At 35.8% G+C, this 13146-nt stretch overlaps 1 protein-coding gene and 1 long non-coding RNA gene across 2 annotated transcripts; one reads left to right on the forward strand and one right to left on the reverse strand.

Moving 5' to 3' along the window:
* Positions 1 to 1722: 1722 nt before the first annotated feature.
* LOC105780926 (uncharacterized) lies at positions 1723 to 2806 on the reverse strand. Its single transcript, XM_052629241.1, has 3 exons — positions 2735 to 2806; positions 2202 to 2646; positions 1723 to 1970 (listed from the first exon to the last, which is right to left on the reverse strand). Exons 1-3 carry the CDS (start codon positions 2804 to 2806, stop codon positions 1723 to 1725), a joined length of 765 nt encoding a protein of 254 aa, XP_052485201.1.
* A 685-nt stretch (positions 2807 to 3491) lies between these two features.
* On the forward strand, positions 3492 to 4612 carry LOC128040641 (uncharacterized). Its single transcript, XR_008195447.1, has 2 exons — positions 3492 to 3835; positions 3973 to 4612. It is a non-coding gene; the product is annotated as an uncharacterized LOC128040641 (long non-coding RNA).
* Positions 4613 to 13146: the final 8534 nt, after the last annotated feature.

The raw sequence follows: 13146 nt of genomic DNA on the forward strand, positions 1-13146 counted from the left end.
GCTTGTAAACTTACAAATCTTTATGCTTACTTCTTTTATTTTCCTTCTTTTATAGTATTGCAAAGCTAATTCGGGGATCTTAAAAACGTCGGAGAGCGCTTACACTATCAACAACAGCAACAACTCGGTATTTTATGATGATCAATGTTTGAGCTATGGCATGTATAGAGACTTAGTCATTTTGAATGTATGTCCTTATGATATTGCTAAAGGATGATGTGTAAATATGTGATAATGTTTAGCTATTAAAATGGCTAAGTAAGAATATGTTTGGTATTATGAATGCCTAGGTGATAGTTTATACCTAGAAATTATGAAAGAGTAAAAATTTGCCATGAAACAGTTTTGGGACAGCAGCAATGACGTGCCATTGAAAAATCACCAAGGATAGTATAAAATGAATTAGAGAGTGAATGATATATAGAACTAAAGCTTATCGAGTCTATTTTCATAGAAATATAACGGCATGGGTAAAGGAATTTTATATTCTAAGATATTTGAATTTTGGTTAGACAGGTTCAGAATGGTTTTTTGAGTCCCCTATTCTGAATTTAGAAAATCATTAAAAATTGTAAAAAGATAATTATGAGTTATAATTTATATGTCTAGATTCTTTAGTGAGTCTATTTCTGTAGAAACAAGTGAGAACACCATATGAAAATCATACAATGAGAAAATTGATTTTTAGTGAATAAAGGTCAAAACCGTTAGGCAGTGAAACATGGGAGAATTTAATGAATAAACTATACTAATTGGCTAAACCAAAAATTCTTAAAATTTTATGGTAAGATAATATATGTGTTTAGTTTGAGGAAAAATTTACGGATCTAAATTTTGAGTTTTGTAACTCAAGTTATAATTAAATTAGTGACTGTTCTGCAGGTGCACAGCATTATGGTGAACAGTGAAATAAATTTTAAAAGCAAATTTTTATGCCCTGAACTAATAAGTTAAGTCAAGTAAAGCCCCATGCTCAACACCGGAAATGGTCTAGGGTAAGGGGTGTTACAAAATAACTTCTTGTGCAATGACAATATTGTCTGTGATGCTCCATCCTGCTAGAAAGCCAGTCTGCTCAGGAGTTATAAGTTTGGGGAAAACCACTTCAAATCGATTAGTAATGACCTTCATAACCAACTTGTAGAGAACATAACACAAACTAATTGGTCAAAAATGAGCGAAACCTTCTAGATTTTAGATTTTAAGGATAAGAACAATAAGCGAGTTGTTCAATTCTGAATCAATGCTTTCACCAGCAAAAATACCCTTAACCCATTTGCAAACGGAGGCGCCTACGTGATCCCACTGACTTTTATGGAAAAAAGGCATGATATCCATCACTTCCTGGAGCCTTCAAAGGTGCCATGTAAAACAGAGCAACTTTGATTTCCTCATCAGAAACTGGATTATTAAGGAGATTAAAATCTCCGTCAGTGATACGCGGGAAAGCATTAAGGGGTAAACCTTTCATCGGACCGGGGTGCTCACCATACAAAGTAGTATAAAAATTAATCGCTTTAATTTTCAATTCCTCATCATCCATAATTCACTCTCCCAAATCATTATTTAATGTGGTGATTTGATTTTGCTTCCTTCTCTTCAAAGTGCGCATGTGAAAAATTTTGGTGTTGCGGTCCCTCAAAACTAACCAGTCACAACGAGCCTTTTGTCACCAAAGTATCTCCTCATAATGCAACACATTTTCCAAATCCCCTCTAATCTCTATCTCAATTTGATTAAGATATGCCAAGTTTCTTCTATCTGCTCAATCTCAATGCTATGAAGGTTTTTAGTCAAAAGCTTCTTACGGGTAGCAATATGACCATACACATCTTTATTCCATCTTTTAACTTGATTAGTAAACTTGGAGTGTACTGTTGACATGTTAGCAGAAACCCTCAAATTCTCTTTAACGAAATCCGAAAACACTAGATGTTCAACCCAACCCGCTAAGAATCTGAACGGATGCCCTTTTGAGGAATGGAAATATGGCATCAAATACATTTTTAATGGCTATGATCAGATTTGAGTCGTGGCAAGTGACTCACCATGGAATTTGGAAAAAAAAGTACACCACGCATTGTTGCAAATAGCCCTATCCAGACGCTCTATAATCCCCTCTCTTTACCAAGTGAATTGCGAACCTCTAAAACTTATATCTTGCAATAGGGTTGAGTCTATAAGCTCGCCAAAAAACAGACATCTTTTCCCTAGAGTCCAACCCCCTCTCCTTTCAGTGGGAGAAAAAATAGTGTTAAAGTCACCAATCGCCATCCATGGAGACCCATCAACTGGAATAGTTCTATGTAAAGCCTCCCATAAAAGTCTCCTTTTACTATAATTAGGGCTACCATACACAAAGGTGACCAGAAAAGGTTGCCTGAAAGAGGTACTAGTAACTTTAACTAACACAAATTTAGAATGATTTTTGAGAACATTCACACAAACAGATTCCTTCCAACAAATCCATATACCACCAGAAAACCTCGTTGCCTCCACACGATGTGAACGATGAAAACCAAGTTTTGCAATAACCGAATCAGCTTTTCCTCCATTGACCCTCGTTTCAATAAGGCTAAGCAAATCTGGTTTATGTTCCCGATTGTATTCACGGAAAACCCGAATAAACTTCAAGCTAGCACAACCCTAACAATTCCAAGAAAAAATAGTAAAATTCATAAATATAAAAAAATTAAAGGTACGAGGACTAACCTTTCAAAGGGCAACAGAAAACTTTACCTCCCTCATCATTAGCAGCGACCTTATCAGTAAAGGTTTCCACTTGTTCACCAATAAGTTTTGCCATAGAATTCATAGCATCTAGAAGTGGGACACGTGAACTTCCAGCAATTTTAAAACGTCCCCCGCGTCCATGAATTGTTTTATTTAGTGTTCTTCCGTTACGCCCACTCCCTTTTTTATTATCCAATCCGTATCCTTTTGGCAAAACATTTAAAATATTAGAGGCCCCTGATCTATTATTTGACCCTGTTGATTTCAACTTGTGATCTGAATTTTCTTTAAAATTTACGGCCGAATGCCGTTTGGGATCCAAAAAATTAGGATTTAAATCCACCACCAATTCAAGAGGACCTGCGAATGTGGGATTGAAGTGTAAAGAGGAGTGTTTATTCTGTAGATCAGATGCGGGACCGAACTGAACAGTGTGCTCCAAGCTCCCTAAATTCCCATATTCGATTTAGCTGTAGAAATTAATTGGGCTCCGTCTAAGTTAGACCCAATATTATCCCCTAAAAGCAGTCTGTCCCGCGTCAGGCCTTCCCCCGTTATTTTCTGTTCATCACCCAAATAAGCCAGACCACTAGTCTGTTCAGCAGGCCCAATAAAACTGCCTTGACCCAATACCTCCTTACCCTTATATCCTTCAACCAGCAACCCAGAACTTGACCCAGGCCTATTCTCTTTTAATTTCTTAATAAATTCTCCTTGTTTAAAAGTAATCTCCTTCAACCCCGAATTTTCAGTCCCCAAATCTACTGGTTGTTTGTCTAGAGAGTTTAACGCCGCGAATCTGGAGCCAGCCAGATTTCCTTCCGCAACTTTCGCCTTCTGATTTCGTTTTCCAGCCTGATTGCGCCTTGATTTGCGCTGGACTACCATCCACGGACCAAAGGCGTCTGCCGCCGCCGCCGCCGGATCTGCTTCCTTGTCCATCGCCTTAGGTGAGTCCTCCTTACCACCGTGTATGTTCCGATCTGTCAAAGAAGAAAAACAAGAGCTTTTTAGATGGCCATAGTTGCCACAAGAAAAACATACCGTGGGAAGAGCTTCGAATTCCACCCGTTGCATCCTGCCGTTGATCGAGACTTGCGAGGTAAGTGGCTTTTCCATATCTATCGACACAGCCATTCTTGCGAATTGTCCCCTTGCTCCACTACCTGTCTTGATATCTAGTTTAACCACTTGTCCGACCAAGTTTACTATCTCCTCTAATATCCGTTTTTTATACAGAAATCCCGGCAGTCCTGGAAAGCGGATCCAAGCCATAACCACGCTAGGAAAAGGTCTCAACGGGTCAAAATCAATCGTCCATGGCTGAACGGTTAGGTAGTGTCCAAACACTATCCAAGGGCCTTGAGTCAGAGCCACTGGAATCGGACAAGGTAATAACCATTCTCGATGTCCATCAGGCGAAAAGGTTGAGAGGGTTTCCAAAGGCTTGAAATGCGATTGAGTAACACTCCGTAGCCTATGTTACGTCCCAACAACTTGACGACAACAGTAGTCTCCATATCTCTAACCAAAATATTCCTTAATCGTTCCGAGAAATCAATGGCGGGGATTCCATTAATGGAGGATTGAAGAATGTCACCATCTTCAATTACAAGGTCCACATCAGAGGTGCCATCACATGATTCAGAACCATTCCTTCCCAAAAGCTTCTCTTTCCAAGAAACTCCTCTCACTGAAATTGTGTCTACCATCATGTTATCCGTTGAATCCCCTCCCACCACTTTAAACCTGACCTTTTTGGTGTTACGCTCCTCATCAGTGCTAATTCCGTCACCAATCCGGTCATCGGACAAAACTTCAGAAACGCTCATTTTTTTTAGCAAATCAAAATCTACAAACACAAGTTTTTTGCCTTTTATACTTTAATTTATTGTTTAATCACCTAATTAACTTAACTAAACTTTAATTAATTAGACCATAATCATAATTAACCAAAGTTAATGGAAATTAACATCATTCTACACTATTTGATGAAGTAAATTGGTTTAATTACCATTTTGAACCTTTAGCTAATTAAAAATCTATAGCGATAAGACTTTTACAATTTAGTACTCGTACCTAAATTAAACAATTAATAAACAAAATTGATGGGTAAAAATTTAATAAAATCATATACCAACCCCTTAATATTCATTTTTAATATTTACAAGTTTGATTTATGAAAATGGGATTCTAAAATCGCCTTTTCTGGCATCATTGAAAATCAAGCTTTTACACACAAAACTATTTTCTGAGGCCATAGGTGAAACCTTTTCTAGGCTAACAAGAACAAACTTGGCTCCGAGTATTGCACTTACAAGTAGAGAAAGAGAGAAAAACGAGCTTTTAACTCAAATGAGAGAGGATGATTTTGATTGAATTGATGAATAACTCCAAATGATTCTAGGCTTTTATAGGCTTTACAATAGCTAAAAATAGTAAGCTCAAAGCTAAAACTAGTAAAACTAAATACAAGAAAAATCCTTAACCATATTTGGTAACCCCTAATTTTTAAGAATAATTTATTTATCAAATATTAAAATATCTAAACACTTATAACCTCTAGTTTAGGATAGCATACTCTTTCAAAAGAATCAAGAGCATTCTTATGATATTCAACAAAAAAAAAGAAGAAGAAGAAGAAGAAGAGAGAGAATATTGTTTGTAATCTTGTGAATTACTGATTTAGGCAATAAAAAGTGTTTGCACCAATAATTTTTTATATTGAACAACACTAATTGAATAAGTTGGAGTCTCTTGGCATAGGATAAGAGCTTGGAGGACCAATGATTAACGTTGTCTGTTATCTTTTTTTTATCAGTTGCACACTATCTTTTCGACTAGTCTTCTTGTTACTACGTACTAAAGGTGCTCCCAAATATCTTACCAGCAGGTCTCTAATCTTAAACTTGGTAAGCCTTTGAATCTCATAAAGATTAGCCTTGCTAAAGGCAGAAGAGACTCACTTTTACTACAATTTAGTTGTTTACTTGACATAAACATGTTCAAGACATCTTGCACTCCCTAGATACAACTCAATTTCCATTTTATGAAGATTATCAAGCCAACGACAAAACTTACATGCGTAAGGCTTTGTTATTATTCCTTGTGTGCCTGGCCATGCATGCATGCAATGCACGACATCTTAGCGTACTCAATGACGACAATAATGTTCCCAATAAGAAATATATATTTTTTATGCATAATAATTTATTTGGCTCTCCAACTTTACAAAAAAAAGTCATTTTAGCTCTTTATTTAATTTTTCACCTTTTTTAGCATTAAACTTACGTTCTTTTTTATCAAATCACCCAAAATAGATGAAAAAATTAATGTTTTTTTAACTTTGTTGACGCGTAAGCATTTAATTTATTTTTAAAATTTTAAAATTCAAAAATATAAAAAATATTTTTAAAATTAAAATTTTAATATAAAAATTATATTTTAATATTTTTAAAATTGAAAAAATTATTAAATGTTAACATGTCATCCACATTTATGTCACATTAGCAAAGCTAACAAACATTAACTTCTCCACCCATTTTAAAGTGATTTGACAAAAAACACAAGTTTAAAAGTCGAAAGAAATAAAAAATTAAATGAAGGGTTACATGATTTTCTTTTGTAAAGTTGAAAAGCCAAAAAAATCATTATGACTTTTTTCTAACAAGTTAAACCTTTCTTCTCTAATACCCCATATATATTCTTAATGTGTTTTCACTTGTTTGTAAATGTTGCTATAATTTGATATATATATATATATATATATATATATATATATATATATATATATATTCAGATCATTGAGCATGGAGGAACCAATAGAAGCAAAGATTTCATGGTTTCCCATGACAGTGAAAAAGGAGATGAAGCAATTATTTGGGCTTTTTTACCCGAATATTATGAAAAAAATTACTTAAATAGTATGTCAGATGGATTATGTATCAAAATGGTACATTGATGCAAGTGGAGGGTGGTGCATAGGCGACACCACCCTAAAAATCTGACATAGTTGATTAAAAAAATCAATAAAAAATCAGATATGCCATCTAAATAGGCGGCACCAAAGAAATACGGGTATACGACGAAAACCCGACCCGCTGACGAATAAGAGTTTATGTGTTCTAATTTTTTTAGATTTTATAATAGGGAATAAGAGTTTATGTGTTTTAAATTTTATTTTATATTTTTTATAAATATTATAATTTAAATTTCTTTTGAATCCTTCTAGAAAAATAATTATATTTTTTTTGACAATAATTTAGTTGGCATGTTATTATATATATTATCTTTTAAACCAATACATTTTACTTATTATCATTTTAAATAATAATAACAATATTCGTATTTATTATTTTGAGATAATTTATGTTATGTTTTTGTTTTTTTTCTTTTGATTGACATGTTATTTTTATTATTTTAATATAAATTTTTTAGTTTTTATGTAGGTAAAAATTAGACCATTGAAATGGAATTTGTGAATGAGACCATTGAGTTGGAATTTGAGTTGGAATTTATAAAATATATTTATTTTGTTAATGTAGTATAGCAAAAAAATATGATACTGGACAAAAGCTGTTGGGTATTTTTGTAATTAAAAGCAATATATAAAATTTAGGTATTTTGATAAATATTTAAAATGCATCAAATTTAGAAATTAATTATCAAATTTTGTTTTGAAATTGCGGTATCGAAATGGGTTCATTGATTAAGAATGATGATCACATATCAAACACAGTTAATAATATGGTAGTATATTGTTATTTGTTATTCACGGGTTCCCTTAAAAAAAGTTCCACGTCATTTACGAAAATAAATTATCCATGTCATTTACGAAACTAAATTATGTTATAATAACCATTTTCTGTAATTTAACAGTGTCAGAGCCTGCACCGCGCATTAAGGGGTCGGGTGAATGGTTTAGGATATCCCCCAGATGAATGACTAATGTCATACTTAGAGTTAGCCGAATTCGGGTCAACAACATTGATCCGGATGTTTGATTTGCTATATGATTTAATATTTGCATTGGTCGAGCGTTGGCGCCTAAAGACCCACACTTTTCATTTGCCATGTGGGGAGTGCACTATCATTCTAGAGGATGTTGCACTGCAACTTGGGCTTCCAATCAATGGGAGTGTCGTAACGAGCGCAAGTACGATATCTGATTCGACTGCCCTTTGTTATAGCCTACTAGGAGTCTCGCCCAATGATGCTAGTCCAAATTTACGGGTTTGAGATTTTCATGGCTGAAAGCCAATTTTGAACATTTATCAATTAATGCCACTGAGCATAAGGTGATATGTGCAACTTGAGTGTACATTATGCATATTATAGGGGGTGTATTGATGCCGGATGCGAACAACAACAGGGTTCATTTGATGTATTTACCCTTATTAACTGACTTGCAGAATGTTTGCTCGTATAGTTGGGGTTCTGCAGTTCTGGCTGTGTTGTATCGTTAGCTTTTTCGGACGACAAAGCCTGATGCTGTAGACATAGGTCGATGACTCATATTGCTGCAATCTTGGGCCCTTTACCAGATGTCATTCTTAGTATCGATTAGTCACCAAGCATACGTATTTCCACTGGTTAACAGGTGAGAAAATTTTACTTTTTATAGAAATTAATTGACTTTTTTTCTAATGATACTATTCTAATGATACTATTCTAACATGTAATTTGTTTTCGTAGATGGAGTACCAATCTAGGTATCGAGAGGTCATATATCGTTCTGATATATCGTCTCATGATTGAATAACATGCCGGAGAAGAGGTAAGCTATTCCAATATTCGCGACATGTAATTACTTTGTATATCTTACTCGAACAGTGTTAAATTTTAACCATGTTATTAATCGTGTAGTTTATCTGGATGTCGTATCGGAGACCGAAAATTACGACTGGTATACCCTCGTCTACCCACATTCATTCACACCTGTAGTGCATTAACACACTCATTATCAATTTCTAGACAGTCAAGTGGCATCATGGTGATCGAGTATTCCGGCAGTTTGGTTGCATCTAGTATATCCCGGATCTGCCAATACAGTTAGGAAAAATCCATGGGATTAACAAGAGAGGAAAACATGAAAATAATTGGGTGGTTGTACACCAGAAGTATATTGCAGTGTTGGATAATCGGATGGCGCAGAAACCTTAGATGGATATTTCTTTCGATTTGCAACCATCGTTAGAGTACATATAATGGTACTCCAGTACAGGGAAACCATATTTACTTGGTGGGCAATCGATTGTAGTCCCCCTATACATGCGTCGACTTAGGGCATACGAGCCCGACCCTAAACCCGAGCTCGAGCCCAACCTTGAACCCGAGCCAAAGCTAGAGCCCGAGCGATCGAATACACATTCTGGGGATAGTTCTTATCATTCGAAGTTGCGAGTCAATAACTATTTCCCAGGTTTGTCAGGACAGGATATCATTCCAAGTTTGATATCTTCAGTCCAGTACCACCATAGTACATCACTCCTTCAAGCCCGTATCTACCGCATTACTCCACTCCTCCTCGCTCGTATCCACCGCAATACTCCACTCCTCCCGGCTCAAGTTCATTGATGGTGTTCAGGGCATATGATTTTTTTTTCATGTTTCACACAGCCCCACCTGTGGTTGAAGAGAATGTTAATCGCCGCGATCACCCGCAACATGAACGTCAACCCTCGTAAAAATATACCCCTAGAACCACACCTTCAAACCATCAATTTTAGGGGTTTCTTGTAATTTAAATATTACAAAGTTTGTACTTTTCTAATTCGAAAAAGTTTATAAATGAAAAAAAAAGATAATATTTGTATTTATTTAATTAGATTAATTGCAATATTAAAACTTGGAACAAACTTTGTGGTCATAAATTAGATACATTACAACATTAAAACTTAGAAAAACTTTGTGACCATAAATTAGATACATTACAACATTAAAACTTGGAACAAACTTTGTGATCATAAATTAGATACATTACAACATTAAAACTTGGAACAAACTTTGTGCTCATAAATTAGATATATTACAACATTAAAACTTGAAACAAACTTTGTAATATAAATTAGATACATTACAACATTAAAACTTGGAACAAACTTTGTGATCATAAATTAGATACATTGCAACATTAAAACGAGGAACAAACTTTGTAATTTAAATTAGGTACATTGGATTACATAAGCTCAGTTCCTACCCGATCGTGACGATTATCCAATATGATAGTTTCGTTGCGGGCATTTACTCCGATTATGGCCAGCTAATCTGCATAATCCATAACACTTACCGTCAAATTTCTCCCTAATGTCCATTTCATTATGAATTTTGGATGATTGAGGATAACCTTTCGGATTCCTACACAACCCTTTGTCTGAGACAAGCTCAAAAGTCGTTGGAGACACCTTCCACGTAGACAGGTCAGGCAGGACAAGGAACTCATTCTTCCAGACACGCAACATATGCTCGAGGGTGTATACATCATCGATAAATTATTCAACATTCAGTGAGACTTTAGCACAAGCTGCCATGACATGCGCACATGGATAATGAAGTGTCTGGAACCTCCTGCAATCGTATCGTCTGCTTCGAATATCAACACCATAGGACCTAGGTGATATACCGGGTCAACGACCGATGGTCTCCGTAACTCGAAACGTTTCAAGACGTCGTAAATATACTTCTACATCCATTGACCTCGCCATCCAATGGTTTGCAACCATTGCATCCCTGACATCTTCGACAAACACGTGTCCCGCTTCCATCTAGTTGACTTGTTGCTGACCCATGCTTGGTATCAAGGTAGCCAACCTTTAGAATGTAGCCGAGAAGACAGATGAAATTGAAAGATGTCACGTTTTCAACAATACGGAGTTAATCCCCTCCGCCAAGTTAGTGGTTATATGACCATAGCGAAAGCCCTCGTCGAAACTTTGAGCCCATTACCACAGCTCCATGGTACCCAACCACTATCGAAAAGATGTGTTCATTTGACCCTCCATGTCACTCTCAAGTCGAGTCATTCTTTACCCAAAAATGTGTGGCTCTAGCTCGTGCGTTGTGTATGTATTAAGAAAATATAAGTTACAATCTCACCCTAAAACATTAAAACATATATTGAAAAGATAAGTTTATCATTTACCCATTTTCACAACTTGTCTCCACCAGTCTGCATTCTTATAATCTCGGTAGATGTTTGCCGCAATGTGTTAGATGTAGTAAACGGATCTTCATGGCACACCAGAACGCTTAATGGCGACAATTAATCATTTCCCTCTATCAGAGATGATGCAAATATTATCGTTGTCAATAACATACCTCCGCAGATTCGTAAGGAAAAATTCTCATGATTCTATGTTCTCCTTATCTACGATGGCAAACACTATTGGGAGCACGTTCTTGTTTCCATCTTAAGTAACCATAAGAAGTAGGATCTGTGTATATTTTCTGTATAGCTAGGTCCCATCTACTTGCACAAACGGCTTGCAGTGGGGAAATGCGCGCACACATGGATCAAATGTCCAGAACATCCGATGAAAAATTCTTTTTCCTGGTTGTAATTGGTCATCCAGATCGTAATAAGGTGGTGTCTGTAACTTAATGACAGTCCCCGGTATGTACTCCTACATAGCGGCTATCCGTCTCTGTAGCTCATTGTACGACGCATCAAAATCCCCGTACAATTGCTCCATTGCCATCTATTTAGCTATCCACGCCTTTCAGTATGATACTCGATACTGAAATCATGCCTGCATTTTAACAATCAGTACCGAAACTTAAATGGTCAACATGTCCTTCACCATTAGCATAATACACGTACAGATAGTTTTGGAATCAAGTTTTCGATGATCTTTTGTCATACGTGTTGACGTGCATGTGTAAGGTCCAACAAATTTTCGTATCTCCCACATCTGTGACTTCTGAATAAATGCGGCTCGTACCTGCCAATTGCAGCTTTCCGTTGACTTTCAACACTTCCCAATATATAATGTTGGTTTAGACACAACGACTTTGTAGTCCATTGATATATTCATTCTATACCGTTTAATATCAAACACGCAATCTTCCTTACTTTCGAATCTCTGGCCCATGAACAACTCCTCAGGATCGGAATCTATGGCCAGCCAGTGAGTAGATAGTATTTCAGGGTACTCCGGAACTCAACTGCGTGCGCCGCGTCGGGGTCTATGAGTGACATGTGTGCTCCAAGATTATTGTGTATCACAATACGTTGAATTTGGTTCCAGACTGAAGACACGTTAATGTTTCCATCGTCATTCACATTTTTGTTGTCAATATCATTCGGAACCTCATCTACATCGGGATCACCATCACTATCAACCTCGTGATCCCAAGGATCACTACTACTGTATCCATCATCACCAACCACATCAATATCGGGTGCAACATTAAGCTCGTTATCAATCCCGCATACAATCGATTAACTATCAATGTACGATATTGGAGCCACCATACACGGTTCTTGAGCTCCATGTTTTTTACCTAACGGATTGAAATATTGAGTTGGCTCCACACTAGCTAACTCAGCAAATAACTAAATTGGTGAATTTTGGTCACTTCGATTCCCATAATAAAGAGCGGTCATTGTCTCCACGTCTTCATCGTCTATAAGTTCTATTTCGGTGAATTTGATGGGATTTATCGAAACTGAAAACTTGTAGAAAAGTTTCGAAATCCTTCTCCCAAACGTCTAACAATTTTTGCACTAATCATTTCCTTCATATCATCGAACGAGACATTTCTATTAAATCTCATTGCTATTTGTTGGCGGTATTCAAATATACATCCAATAGTTATTGTCAAGATTATTCCATTGAAATAAACACATATGAAAAACCGATTATCCATCTTCAATACTCAATCTGTTAAAAAAGAAATAAAAAATTTCGAACAGGAAAAAAATACTTACATAAAAAATTTAATGAATAAAAGGAGACCAAAATTATATCAATATGCAATTTTTTTTCATTCATAAGCTCAGACTTTTTCAGTTCTCATTTTGTACATGAACAACATTTATCTTTACATTTAACAACTTAAATTCATTTCTACGTTTTCTTCCATCTCCGATCCTGTATCTTCCTCTGGGAAATTCTCTATATTAAATTCTGAAATCTCTTCAAATTCATCTTCTACAATCCAATTTGAAAATTCCTCAGGATCTTCTTCCCCTTCAATCTTTATAACAGGTATTGAATTTAAAAATTCTCTTGGTAATTTCCTAACAACTAATTTATCCATCCATGGTATGTTGAACACATTTTGCTTCCTAGTCAAATTTCGCAAACCTACACTTTGTCTCGCTATTTTCCTTGGACCATAAGAGATTATAAACTTCACGAAGTATATAACTAGGTTCAAATAGGTTTGTGGTACCAATGTCTTCCAAAGTTG

The sequence above is a fragment of the Gossypium raimondii genome, chromosome 4 (genome assembly GCF_025698545.1).
Source record: "Gossypium raimondii isolate GPD5lz chromosome 4, ASM2569854v1, whole genome shotgun sequence".
NCBI lineage: Eukaryota > Viridiplantae > Streptophyta > Magnoliopsida > Malvales > Malvaceae > Gossypium > Gossypium raimondii.

What these genes read in the sequence shown, in the direction of transcription:
- LOC105780926 (XM_052629241.1), bottom strand. Translation starts at nt 2,806, where the DNA reads ATGGCAAAACTTATTGGTGAACAAGTGGAAACCTTTACTGATAAGGTC. An exon ending in CTAATGATGAGGGAGGTAAA is followed by an intron (nt 2,647 to 2,734) that starts GTTTTCTGTTGC and finishes TGGAATTGTTAG; the next exon opens with GGTTGTGCTAGCTTGAAGTT. An exon ending in TTGGACTCTAGGGAAAAGAT is followed by an intron (nt 1,971 to 2,201) that starts GTCTGTTTTTTG and finishes ATTCCTCAAAAG; the next exon opens with GGCATCCGTTCAGATTCTTA.